The 13,833-nt window shown below is 42.2% G+C and overlaps 1 protein-coding gene across 1 annotated transcript in view; it reads left to right on the plus strand.

Moving 5' to 3' along the window:
- The window catches only part of SGCD (sarcoglycan delta), a 131,768-nt gene extending 128,721 nt beyond the window's left edge, over positions 1-3,047 (plus strand). Inside the window, exons 6-7 of the mRNA XM_009493647.2 lie at positions 1,050-1,173; positions 2,874-3,047. Of these exons, the coding sequence (XP_009491922.1) occupies positions 1,050-1,173; positions 2,874-3,047 (298 nt within the window). The remainder of the gene's footprint in view (positions 1-1,049; positions 1,174-2,873) is intronic.
- The last annotated feature ends 10,786 nt before the right edge of the window (positions 3,048-13,833 follow it).

A 13,833-nucleotide genomic window follows, 5' to 3' on the forward strand; every position in this document is an offset into this window, starting at 1 on the left:
ACACTTACTTGTACAAATTATTATATATGAAGAGTAGAGAAAGAGCTGAAGTGCCACTGCAGTAATGCAAGCAAATCCTAAAAGCTGCCCGAGTAAGCTCGGTGGTTGTGTGCTGCCCTTGTGCTTAGGTTTTGTCAGTGCTGCCTGCCCAAAGCAGTTGAAGCAGAGGAGTTTCTGTTCCAGTCTGCCTGCCTGCTTCACCTGGGCAGATCATAGTCTAGATTTTGTGATGGTACAGTAGATAAATGGTGATAAAATCAACTACGAGAATATTCCCAAAGAGGGAGAATTGGGTTTTGCTATCATTTTCCATACACTGAGTGAGACACTGTATTATAAAGACGAGGCAAGTTTAATACAAGACCTATGACTGGATAATCAGCAAGGAAGACTGAACCTTGCGCTCTTCCATTTTTAGTCTAGTCTACCCTTGATTGGTTTAGAGTAGACTTGGTAGTGTAGGTTAATGGTTGGACTGGATGATCTTAAAGGTCTTTTCCAACCTAAACGATTCTATGATTCTATCTTACAGCATTAACCCCAACTGCCTGAACTAAAAGGTTTGGTTGTGTTAGCCCATGCTATAACAGGGCTGTCAGATCCTTCTGTGGTGTATCCATGGTTAGGAGGGGCTGAAGCACAGGGGAGCCTGGCTGTGAGCAGTGGGATGTGAGCATAGTAGTGGAGACCAGGAATTTTGGGGCCTTCAGCCTTTTTTTTTCTCATTGATTTCCTTATGCCCTTAAACCCTTCCAAACCTCGCATCTTGCATATGAGCAAGCTGATCATGGGGAAAGCTCTTGCACCTTGCCTCTCGTCCCAGCATTTACAGCATAGCAAAGTTCATGTGAAATGTTAGCAGATTGGATTTGTGATGTGTTTTACCACCCTGCATGAATTCTTTCTACTGACTAAACCAGGCGTGGATCTGAACCTCAGCAGGTCCTAAGGTGCCGTGCAATGGGCATTCAGGCTGTGCAAGATGACAGCCTGAGATTAAGCATGAATATTCAACCCACCAAGCTCTGTAACTCCCCTTTCTGTTACAGACTGGAGTCACCTACGCGCGCGCTGGTGATGGAGGCTCCAAAAGGCATCGAGATCAACGCCGAGGCTGGCAGCTTGAAAGCCACATGCAGGACAGAGCTCAGGCTGGAATCCAAAGATGGAGAGGTAAGCAAAGGACGTCAAGCCCTGCAGCAAAAACAAACCAAGCCACAGATCTGCAGATTTGTAGCCTTCTGAGTCACTGAGCTGCTCCATGTGAAACACTGGTGTGTGAAGGCACCAGTGAAGCAAGCCTTCCTAGCTTAGTTTCTGCTAGCAGTGATTGAACATATCATATGCAAACGAGCCTCACTCTGTGGCAAAGGCTGATTCATTATTTTTAAAGTGCTTGGATAATAGCATCTGTTGTTCAAGCAGATTTATGCGGCTGTAAAATACACAGTACTCCTAAATTCTTTGTTTCCTTGTCACTTTAAAACAAGATTTACTTGGCCAACGTAATTAAGTCTTTTATCATACATTTTTCTATAAGAGCTTAATTCACTATTATTGATCTGAAAAGCTTTTGTAGCTGATGTTTTCATTTTGGAAAGAAAGGGAACATTAGGAGACACAGGTTGTTGCACTGGGGAAACTTCCAAAGAGGAAGAGAGAATAACTAAAACGGATAACAAAGAATGAAAGTAAAATAGGTGTTGAGTTAAGCGTCTGCTGGCATCTCAAAAATACACGAGCACATGGTTCTCATCCCCTCCTTCTGCCACAATGATGGAAGACACTGAAGGATGTGGCTGAGGAGCTCCCACTGGGGAACCCGCTGAGAGCCTAGGCAGGAGTGCCCCATTGAACGCAACCCTCCCAGCAACAAGGCTCCAGCATAAGCGAACATTTTCCTATCTTAGTGTTAGGTGTAATAAACAGAATGGGATTTTTATTGCAATTCCTGTTATTTCTAAACATTTGCATTTTAAGACGTTCCAAACCCAGATCAGGGGTGTCAACAAAAAAAACCCACCCAAAAAATATAAAAAAAAAGCCCTACCTAATATACTACAATTGAAATCCAAGGCATTTCACTACTGCAAGCTGTTGTCTTAATGTTTTAAACACTAATTTGCTTTCAAAATGCATATATTGACCTGTCTCAGGAGATTAGATGGTTGGATACTAAAACTGAAGTGGAGACTCTTACTGTAATTGCAAGATAAGAGCAAATACTGTCAGTCACCCTGTAATATTCTGGTTTGCAGGTTATCTTACTGTGCTCTTCCTGGTAATGTTCGAGTACTCCCCTGTAGCTGGCACATGTCTAAGAGCTGCCACGTGTTCGCTTTTATGTTCTGTTTTATAAGGAGAAATTCAGGTCTGTTGCAGCATTTAAGTTATTTTTAATATACATAAAAGTGTTACACATATACATAAAATACACATAAAATATACATAAATGTCAGTACTGTGAGCCTGTAAGCGTAACTGGTGATGGGACCACAGTGGCAGAAGTCCCAGTGGAGGAGCAGAGTCGTCGTGTAGACGTGAACCGTACATGCTCCCCACCTAGCAGTGGGGTGCCTCTGGTTGGGTTAACCCAAACACGGAGGTGCCCCAGCAAGCTACAAGACAAGAAAACACAGTGGGTAGATTAGCAGAAACAAACTGGAGGTCTTAGGAGGCTCATGGTAAAGGCAGATCGTATGCTCACCCAGATTTGTATCAGACTTTCCTATCATAATACACTTGCCTATCCAGTTTTTGTACCAGCCAAGTTGTCCGAAGGAAGCTTTAAACACAGGATCAAAAATAACATCTCTCCACTAATTTTCTCTCTTTCTCTCTCTCTCTCCCCCCCCGCCCGCCTCCGACTTCAGATAACGTTGAATTCTGCAAAAATCAAACTACCTAACTTGCCTCAAGGATCTTCCTCATCTGCAGGGTCCAGGCAAAAAATCTACGAGCTCTGTGTGTGTCCCAATGGGAGGTTGTTTCTGTCTCAGGCAGGCACTAGCTCGACCTGCCAGATAAATACAAGCGTCTGCCTTTGAGAGACAATTTGCAGTGGGGCATCACAGGCAGCACAAAAGCCAGTTCTGGTCTCACAGATTGCAGCTGCCAACTATTTTTACTAGAACACAGAAAGCCTATCAAAGACTTTTTTTGTGTGTGCGCGCGCGTGTGTGTGAATATATATATAAAAATATATATATAAAATATATATATATCCTCTGTGTAAAATGATGTTTCAGTACAAGGAATCCCAGGGTGACCCTGTTACATTTGTGTAGCATTTCTCTTTCCCACACCAAAACTTACTGGTACAATCTGCTGAATTGGACTTGATGCTCCCCTGGACCCTTCCCTATTAATATAGTCTAATGATCACCCCTCGTTTTTGATCATGTTCTCAGAGCAATGGGATTGCTGGTTGGGCAAGACCCTGGAACCGATGTAGACCCACCAACATACAAAGGGAAGAGAAGCATCTCTGATTATTTTTGCACCATTAAATCAGTGGCATGGGGGAAAAAAAAAAATCAACAAAATAGCCAGATATGCTGTACTGATCACCTAGAATGATCCAAGTTACCTGAGGTTAAATTACACTCTCTAATTTTCACCTGAAGCATAGCTCCCTGTTGGGAGACATGGATTCCACTTGGCCAGTAGAAAAGTCCAGATCTTACTGGAATAATCATGTATTTTTCTGAAGGGGTTTGGGACTTGTCTGTGCGTGGCCAAGGATGCCTTGTGCTATTCAGATGTGATGCATCAGCTCTAACCCTAACCTAAAGTCATCTCTTTGCTAACAAAACTGGCATTGCATTTAGTTCTTGGAAAGAAAAAAGTTGTGAAAGTTGGACTAAATAGAAAAATCCTGAACTTCCTTAGCTAATAGGTGTCCTGGATCACCCTACACACTCTCCATTTAGCACCTTTAATTTCGAAAAGGTTTAAGATACCATGTGAAGGTGTGAAGATTTAAGATTTGGACATCACCTATCAATACCTATAGAAGTGGAGAAAATTACCTATTCTACCCACTGATACAGAGAAATCCATACAAATTAGATGTGTATTGTCAAGGCTATGCCAGAATTTTTGTCATCTTTCTTTTCAGGATATACAGTCCAAGGTCGCTTAGATTTGGTGGAGACTGCAAATATCAGAGATGCTGACAATGAAACAGACCTTTTTTAAGGATTTATAAAGATTGTGACAAAGCCAGATTACTGGAAAGCAGGTTCTATGGGTGCTGGTTCCTCTAGAATTTGAGCCCCAAAAACTCTGTAGTTGAATCTCTTCATGGGTGCATTTTTCTTTAAGTCCAGGAGTCACGGGTAAAATATGAAATCTGATCTGGTAACATCACTTCCACAGTTCAAGTTTTGAAAAATGATGAGAAGAGGCCAGATCATTGAATTCTGACCCATAATTGCATCCACGTGCATGTAAAAATCCTTGAAAAACAAAGGTACTAATTACTGCAAAAGTGTCCAAGTGCAGTAAATCTCACAAGGACAGCAAGGTTTCTAAGCCACTGAGATGCTTTTGAAAATATTACCTCATGTGCAAATATGACAGATCTGTGCCCATCCCTAGTGATATCTGGGCAAAGCTGGTATTCTTCAAGTGATCTTCAAGAAAAAATGTAGCTGACAAAAATATTTAGAAATAATTTAGCCCATTTCTTTTTTACAGATTTCTACGTATTTTCTTGTGGTCTGGAGAGCACCAGGGTTTGATTTTTTTTCAAAAATGAACAATTCTAGCTTAATCTAAAACTGGCTGGACTCAAAGGAAAGATTTCTATGAAGTTTAAATTAGATGTGTTGCTGCCTAACAAAGCAACGCTCCCATAAAATTTATTCCTGAAAGAGGACTGGATGATCTACTTTTATTTCAGTAATGTTTTCCAATTAATTAGCAAATTCAAATTATTTGTTAATGAATGATTCCTGTAATTATTATGTCTTGAGTCAATATTTGAATGCAAAGGGTCACCCCGGATAACAATTGTATTGGGACACAGGACTATACCATCTCTGTTCAAAGAGGGGAATTGTGCCTATGCCTTAAGTCAATGCACTCAGCAAGGAGAAGCACATCATATTTATCTTGTTATTAAAACTGGTTTATTTGGGGGGGAGGGACAGGAGGGTGTCTTGGGAACTGGTTGTGCAACTTAAAACAGATATTAATGAAATGCATTAAGACTGTAGGGGCACCTAGAGTGATACAAACTTTTTTTTATCATGTTTAATATAGCAAAATACTGTGTACGTTACCTCTGGGACCACAACTGAAGTCCCATTCATAGTCCTACATTTACTGTAGAGTTTTTTTCCCTGTTAATATTTAATACTGATCACAAACCTTATAGCAAGCACGGCCCAATTCATAAACAAATCCTGTGCGAGCAGTTGTGAGGGCATGTGCTGCAGAAAGAGTACCCTGTACAGAAACCGAGTTGCAGTAACCTCCCCGCCCCTGAGGATATTAATGCTGGTTGGGAAGACAGGGCTGGACGGAGGGACTGATGCAGCAGGGATGCTGCGTCCTGATTCCGATGCTCCGCTCCCGAGAGGCTGGTGGCTCAGTCCTCATCCCTGTGCACCCTCTGGCTGCTCTGCTGAGGATTTCCATCCCAACAAATTAATTTTGAGTGTCTGGTCTTCTCAGCTGGGCTCTCGAATGGGATTGTCACCTTCTTGTATCACGGAGGCCATGAAACTGCTTAAGGACATTCAGACATTTATTTTGGCATGAATTTCTGTGGGGGAGTTGTTAGGGAACGACTTTACACATCTGTGCCATCACTGCAGACGCTTCTCTGAGGTGAGCAAAGGGTACTTTAATTGCCTAAGTACAGGAATTCTAGTTGCTTCAATGTATTTTACAATCATGTTTCCATCTTAAAAAGCATAAAATGATAAGCTGTGTTGAAAGATGAGGAATTGTTGCCAGAGTTTGACCCCGTATGGAGACTCGTAAATCATTTGAGCCCCACTTGAGTTTTAAGACAGCAGTTTAGATGATGCTGCCTGCACTTGTGTTGGCCACACGATGAGTGCCCTGCTGTTCAGTGAGTGGCAAACCAGAGTAAACAGGACTGCGTGTCTGAGATCCCAGGGGAAAAAAATAGGCATTTTGTTTAAAAAGCAGCATGGAAACCCATCCAGCTATCTCCCTCCTCATACTTTGTTGTTGGGGGCTGTTGTGGAGTGACTGACTCACCTGTTGGATGAGGCAAATGCATGAGAGTCCTTTTTTTTCCTGCCTTGCCCAGAAATGTATGGGCTGGTTTTCCCTCAGTCCATTTAAACCTGAGCCTCCCTGTCTGGAATTTCATCCGTCTGCCGTCGATAAAATGCCAAAAACGAACAAGGGTTTGTGTATTTCTTTATGAATCGGGCCTGCAATTCAGTTCGATTGAGCATTTGCTGTTTGGGGAGGTGACATTTATCTCAAACTAGAGTTTTGTTTTACCTCCCAACACTAAGGCAAGGCTGGGGTGGGTGGTGAATTTGTTTCTGCTGAGCTCGATGGAAGAGGTGCCGATGCCTTTGCAGCCTGAGCTAGGAGAGGAGCTGGATAGGTGAAAATTCAGGGCACTGATGGCACTGGAAATGCTGCCAGCCCTTGGGGTGGCTGTGGGACCGAACCCTGATCCATCACTGTGTGCAAGTCTGCATTGCAGCTGTGAGCATTAAAAAACCCCCTTGAAATGCTAATCAAGGGACTGTGATACTCGTGTCTGTATACCTTAGGCAACCATGAATACTGCAGTTAAAGATAAATGCGTTTATGTATTGTAACTCTTAACTTCTTAGGGCTTCGTGACCTTGTTAAATTTGCTTTAAACGCGATACTTTAGGAAGCAGTCAGGAAGATGACTGTCAGTGCTCACCCGTACACCAGTACCTTATCCATACGTAGTGTATGGCCCTTCTGCTGTCACAGGTGAGTTAGGATGCTTTTTCTAAAGCAAAAAGATTTTGCCATTAGCAAAAGCAGAGATCCTAATACTGATTATACGACTGTTTCCATTCACCAAGTTTCTTTGTGGGGTTTTTTGGTTTGGGTTTTTTTCACACTTTTTTGAAGTATATTACCCAGTAGTCAGTGAAATGGGTAGCTTAAAGGTGCAAAGAAATGTTAATGCTAAAGGAAGTCATTGAAAGGGGAAGACGGTAATTACTAAAATATGTATAAGGCATCTCCTAGGTATACATTTTTTAAAAACAAGCATGCATGAGAATGATTTATATTTGGTTTTCTCAGTCATGTGTTGTTAAACAGCTGTATGTTGAGAGGGTTTTTTTTTTTTCTCCTTTAATCAGAAATATCACATATATGCACAAACAAAAAGGTTTAAGGCATAAACCTGCAATATACAGTATCACAAAATTATGTCCAAATAAAAAAAAAACAACCCTCCCTAAAAATTTCTGCAAGCTTAAAGAGATTCTTGTACAACTTGTGAAGACTTCAGGTTAGCTCACATCATACCTAGTCTGCAAATACAGATGTTCTCAAAGGAAATTAGCTTTTGTTGTCATAAGATGCGCGTGTGCACACACAAATATATATACACACACACGCTCACATACACATGTTTACAACAAAAGCCAATTTTCTTTATATTTGTTGTTATGGCTTTAAGTTTCACACTGCAAAAGAGAGTGGGAAAAAGACCAAAGACTTATAGAGATTCATCCCTTCTCCGGTTGCCCTGAAATGCATTAACTTTAATGGTGCTTTTTCGAACTGGGCAGGAAAAATACAGGTTTATCGCCAAGCTGCATTTGAGAGAGTAAAGTGGCAGGAAAACTCTAACTTTGTTAATGGGGAGAAAAGGAAATGTGAAAAATCTTTAAATGTGTGTAGAGGGCAAAGTTACCTGAAATTTGCAATGTGAAGAAATAACCCAGAACACTAAAAGACATCATCCGGGGCTGAAAGTATTAATAAACTGAGTAAATGCTCCTGGCTGTTCACTTACCTGCACTTGAGCATTAGCAGATCAGAAACTCCAGTAGCTGCTCGGTGAACAAGAGTAACTGTGCCATAATGATTTCATTTTAAAAGTGCATACAGTAAAAACAAAAAAAAAGTTAGAGGCTGTGTTCCTTTTTCTTTTTTTTTTTATGGCTGACATTTTAAATTTTGAAATGTCATCATCCAGAATTCACCCCAGCAAACGCAGGGCGCATTCCTGCAAAGCTTTGCCAAGTGCTGGATTGGTGCTTTTCGAATGCGAAAAAAACAGCCTTTTTATTGCCATTGCTGTTGAGGAGCACAACCCTGGCAACATTTCTGTTTTCCCCGTTTTAACCTTTTTCCTCAGTTCTGAAATTGCTGGGTAAGATTTGGGTAGCCGGTGTCCTGCCACACACAGGGCTGTGTGCAGCTGGCCAGCAGCCCCTGAACCCCCATCGTGTCGCTTCTCCATCTCGCATACCCACAAAAACCAAAACCTGCGTGTAGCAGTGGCACTAGGGTGAAATTTGGGACTTTTAGGGAAATCCTGCGCTGCAATTGCGGTGTTTTCACAGGTGATGTAGCTGCGTTTACGTCTGTGAGTGGAGCAGGGTTAAACACTGACGTGGCGCTGATGAGATTATTCAAGCAAGAGTGGAGTGAATTAAACAAGGCAGGTAGGAGGGAGAGGGAAGAAATGGCAAGAGACATCACCCTAATCACAGTAATGCAGCAAACTTCTCTGTTTACACTATTATACTTTAGATTAATAACATCCATTTTACTAAATATGGTAGCAATTACGCATGATCTTTCATGGCGCATAGTAGAATTACTGTCACTGAAACCACTTACAGCTTGGGCTCTTCAAGATTGCTAGGGTGTTGTTTCCATCCACAATAACCATAGTGGCTTGGGGCTTAGATGGAAATTACAGTGAATAGCTTGTATTTAGAAAGCTTTTAAGTCTGCTGTGGTTGAGACGCCCATGGTTATGCATATACAGCCCTGAGGCTTTATCACTTCAGACTCTCTTGTCCTGTTATTTGAATTGTATTGTGCCCTTGTGAAAAGCGGCACACTTTTCTTTATACAGGAAAAGATGGATTTTTAAAGCTGCAGGATTTTTATCCGAAGCAAAGAAGAAGATAGAATCATAGTGCACCACTGAGATTTCCCATCCAAGTCACTTTAAACTAGAGGTGTGAGTCCCTTAAAAATTAATTTGCTACAAGTGTAATTCCTGCAGGAAAGTTAGCTCTGGTGTCACTCCCAGGAAATGTCTCACCTTATTACAGCTCAAAGGCATGCGGTGGCTGGGATTTGGGATTTTCTGCCACCAGTCGGTACTGAGGCTGCCTGTTCAGAGGAAACCAGATTTCATGTGAGGCAGCTCATCTCCGTGGATTGAGTTTTTGTTAGGTTTTGACCAGCGTTAAAAAATAAGGATATGTCCACTGTGAAGCGATATGTAATTGTATATTTGTCTCACATTTGGCTGATTTATTCTTTCTGCCAGCAAGAGAAAATATTGAAAGGAGAAATTTGCGTGGAAGTGTTACATTTACATTGTGCCCAAATGCTTTAGATAAAAACATGCAGCCTTAGTTAAACAGTCTTTTCTTCTAAGATTAAAAAGGACTTTTTGGAGCCTTTCATCACGTCCTACCCAAATGGAAAGTATCACCATTTCTAACATATTTGCCATTGTAGGAATAGGCCCATTGCAAAGCATAGGTCGTGTGCATCTTTGCGTGTAACGGGAATTTTAAATTGCATTGTACTCTCACATTTTTGCCCCATTCAAAAGGCTTAGCCACTGATAGGAGATAAAGCATTCTGAAGCCTGCTACTGCTAAATGCATTATCACTTTCTAAAGCAATGCAGTTTCTTTGGTCTTTTAAAAATTTCCTCATAACGGAGTCCTTGAAACATCTCGAGGCAGGCTCACGCTGGAAAGCAAAAGAATAATTATTTGTGGGCGGTTCTATTTTTATCAAAGGCTGGATTGTAGATGAAAAAAATGTTGCTGTTAGAGTTTCTCCCACACTTACTTAGCTGCAAACGCCACCACGCCCCAACCTATGGCTAGATTGCTCTGGGGTAGCTGCCTGTAGAGCAGGGAGTTAGCTCCTTTGCTAAGCCAGAGCCTGATAATTTTGTCTTCATCTAGGTCCTCCTCTGGGCTTGTGCACTCAGTATCAGTGCTATTATTGATGTAGCGGATAATGAAACACTTCGGCAGTATTAATGATTTTACAGAATCTGCAGTCTAAGTGGTATAAATAATGCTGGCAGTTGCTGGTTGCTGTCCTAACAAGCCTTGGACCACCTTGGAGGCATCAGTGGTAACTCCAGAAGGTGCAGCTGAGCAGCTCTTAAAGCCATCGCTGCTTTGTCCTGGGAATACCTGTACAGCATCCAAGGGGATGCTGTGGGGATGGTACCCCGGTACGCTGCCTCTACTTAGGAAGCCTGTGAGGTGGGGGAGGCTGGTGGGCGGCTTTGCCCTTTCTTGTTTATCTCCATCCCATTGCTGGGTCCTGTGCACTAGAAATAGCAGCGAGGCATGATGCCCGCCTTGGGACACAGGGCTGGAGCGGTGCAACAGGGCCATTCACAGTACAAGATTTGACTCTGTAGCTAGTATATATCAGGATTTGGCTCCATTTAACTCACTGGTAGCCAACACCGCCTGAGGGTTTGGCCCTAAAGTTTTAGCACCTTTTGGGAAATCAAAAGGAAGAGTTTGGCTGCCCTGTGTCAACCACAGTTTGGCTGCTCCTGGGGGACACGGGACTCCTCGTACCTCTGGGGTTTCCCTGTCATGTAGATGCAGGTAAAGAGCTCAAACCGCTGCCTGAAAACGGAGGCGTGTTCATCCAGCTTGGCTCCTTGTCACCACCACAACCCACGCTGGAGTTCAGCTGGTGATTTGGTGGGTAATGTGTGAAGCCGGAGGGCTTGCCAGGCAGGCACTGGGGGTCTGCTGGTGCTAGGTGGTGGTGCTAGGGCAGGGCTGCGCTCTTTGCAGAGCGGCTTTCACGGGGCAGGTGCTGCTGGAGGAATTCACTTTCTTGTCCCCTTTTGTGGGTTATCAGAGTGAGCACAGAAATTAAGATTAACAGATCCTGCCCTTGCTCAGCAGAGTAAGAGCGTGCCAGAAACCTCATAAAGAGCAGATCTGAGCAATTAAATACTATGTTTATTGAAGAAGGGCTCAGTTGACAGCGTTCACACCTGGATTTATCCCTAGATCAGAGCTTTTCCTGAGCTGTGACCCAGATCTCGGTCTGGATCTGCACTATGCAGTAGTTTCGGAGCCGGGAAGGGATTGACCTGCTGGATCTGACTCAGATCCCTTTGGGTTTGGGGTTTCGTTTGGTTTGGTTTTTTTCTCCCCGCCCCTTGTTTGAATTAGTTTCCTTGTGCACGAATGCCAATGGAGTTGTCGATATTAATGCAACAAATGCTCCATGTAGGTAGACCCAACAGCAGAACAACATTCAGTGCGAGTCAAAGCAAAATCCCATTTATCTACAGCAGTAGCATAAAAGGCATGACCCATATGCTATAGCAGTTTTCATCTGTGATGGTAAAATACCTTGTCTGACCTCTACTCTGATAACCACCAATGACCTTGATCGTGTAAACAGGACAAAATGAATTTAAAGTCTTATCACAGTTCTCATGAAGAAATTCAGATTTGTTTGGCTTCTTTCTTTTTAATTTATGTATGTGTGTGGTTGTGTGGGAAAATATAAAGCTTTTTTTGTATCAAATAACATCAATCCTTGCACACTCTATGCAAAATTTTGTAAGCATTGCAATAATGCTATGAATTACACAAGGAACTATTTTAACTTTATTACACTTTCTGTATAAAAAAAAATTTGTATTTAAATGATTTCAACTGCAATCTTGTAAAATATATTAATAAAATAATGATTGTTAAGAAGGAAAGAGATGTTGAGGGTTTTTTTGTTTGTTTGTTTGAGCATGGCAAACATGAATTAGACCTCAAACTTTCATATGTCTGTAGGATATGTCTGTATAGCTGTATGTCCGTAGCATATGCCAGACTGTATCACACTAGTGATCGCTTTCACAGCATCAAGTGCCTAGATATATTCATCCCAAAAACACTGTGGAGGACAGAATTAGCATCGCTGTGGATGGCTGTTGGAAGAAAACCTGTCGTCAGTAAAACAAAAAAATCTTCCCTTTGGGGAAAGTTGAGTTACCGTCTTGCTTGGAGTTTTGTTGAACTTCTCCCCCTTGTCCTAGCTTTAGAGTCTCACAGCCAGGAATTGTTGCAGGCATTGAGGTCCTGCCTGAGCATCATAAACCCCTCAGAGAGGATCGCTACCTCTCTCAGTAGAGGGGCTCCAGTGCTGCTTGTGCTCCAAACCAGCAGACACTTGAGGTTTTCCAAGGGGGACCAGGGGCGGGTGCATGCATCTGGGAACGAGCCCCTACCTGTGCACATTGTGGGGAGCACGAGCTCAAGTCTGCCTGCAAAAAAAAAATAATGAAAAAAAACCGAGCAGCCTGGACCAACTCACAGAAAGCCTCTTGAAAACCTCTGGCTGCTTTAACGATCCATCAGTTTTACTTTAATTGGCTAAGTAATCAGATGCTCATGGGTGACTCTGCACATGCCAGGCAATCACTTACGAGGGCATTTTGCGGGAGCTGGGCTTTAAATATGAATTTGTTCGCCCTGGATTTTGTCAGTAAATGCGAGCATTGATTGAGGCTCATTATCTGAACAAATAGCAAGAATTCAATCCGGCTGAAAAGATGTGCGTGCCTTCCAAGTGCACAGAGAGTACGAGCCCAGTCCTCGCAGCTGAGACACTGCCAAAATCCAGGCTGTAGGGATACTTGTTTACCAGTTTGTAGGGGCTACTGTTTACCAGGCTTCAAGTAAGTTCACTCAGTACTGTTCAGCGGACATGCACAGTCTTTCTCTCTCTCGCTGGGTTTTGGACTGTTTGCACTTTTTTTTTTTAAAAAAAGGCATCTTTCAGCTGAACTTCAGCTGCAGTTCTTGGCCTGAATTTGGAATTTCTAGCAAACTGACAATGAAATCATTCATGAATTAACCCCCATTAAGAAGCATGTTGGCAGGAACTTCACAGCACCCGCAGGAGATGCAGCTCTACGTAGCTGCATGGGCAGCACCCAGCACTGCCATGGCAGGCAGGGGCCGATCCTTCCCCAGTCCCAGCGAATTCCTCATCAACTGCCTGTAAACGTGTTGTGATTTAAGCAGTGAGTAGTTACGAAATTCAGCCTTAATAGCAGCATATTTGCAGTGCCCCCATGCTAGAAATGCAAAGTGCAGTACTCAGTAGCAACAATATGTTAACCATTTCTTAAAGCCTGAGAAGCTGTAGTTAAAAACAGGATTTGTCTTTCAAAATTGACTCCTGGGAAAACTATCAAAATGTAATTTCTTCCCAGGTATCTTGCCTTTCACTTTTTAAGAAATACTTCCCAATTTTTGCTTTCTTTCCTTTCTACCCCATAGGTAATTCATTGTTTCATTTTTTTTTTCCTAAATAGCAAACAGAAAAGATGAACCTAACAAAAAAAGCATTACAAAAGCAGAAAAGAATCATTGCAATCAAATGAGTCCATTTCATACTCTGTAAAATGATAACAACTTCAACATTTTAAGATTTTATGTGCAGACGGGTTTTTGTATTTTTCATCTAAGTCTAGGATAGACAAGTTGCTGCTGCTGAACTTCAGTTGTTAAATCAGGGTGATTATTTTTATTTTTATGAACAGTGTCCAGAAATCATTGATGAGAAGTGTCTGGTTTTAACAGTTTTTCTCCA

The sequence above is a fragment of the Pelecanus crispus genome, chromosome 8 (genome assembly GCF_030463565.1).
Source record: "Pelecanus crispus isolate bPelCri1 chromosome 8, bPelCri1.pri, whole genome shotgun sequence".
NCBI lineage: Eukaryota > Metazoa > Chordata > Aves > Pelecaniformes > Pelecanidae > Pelecanus > Pelecanus crispus.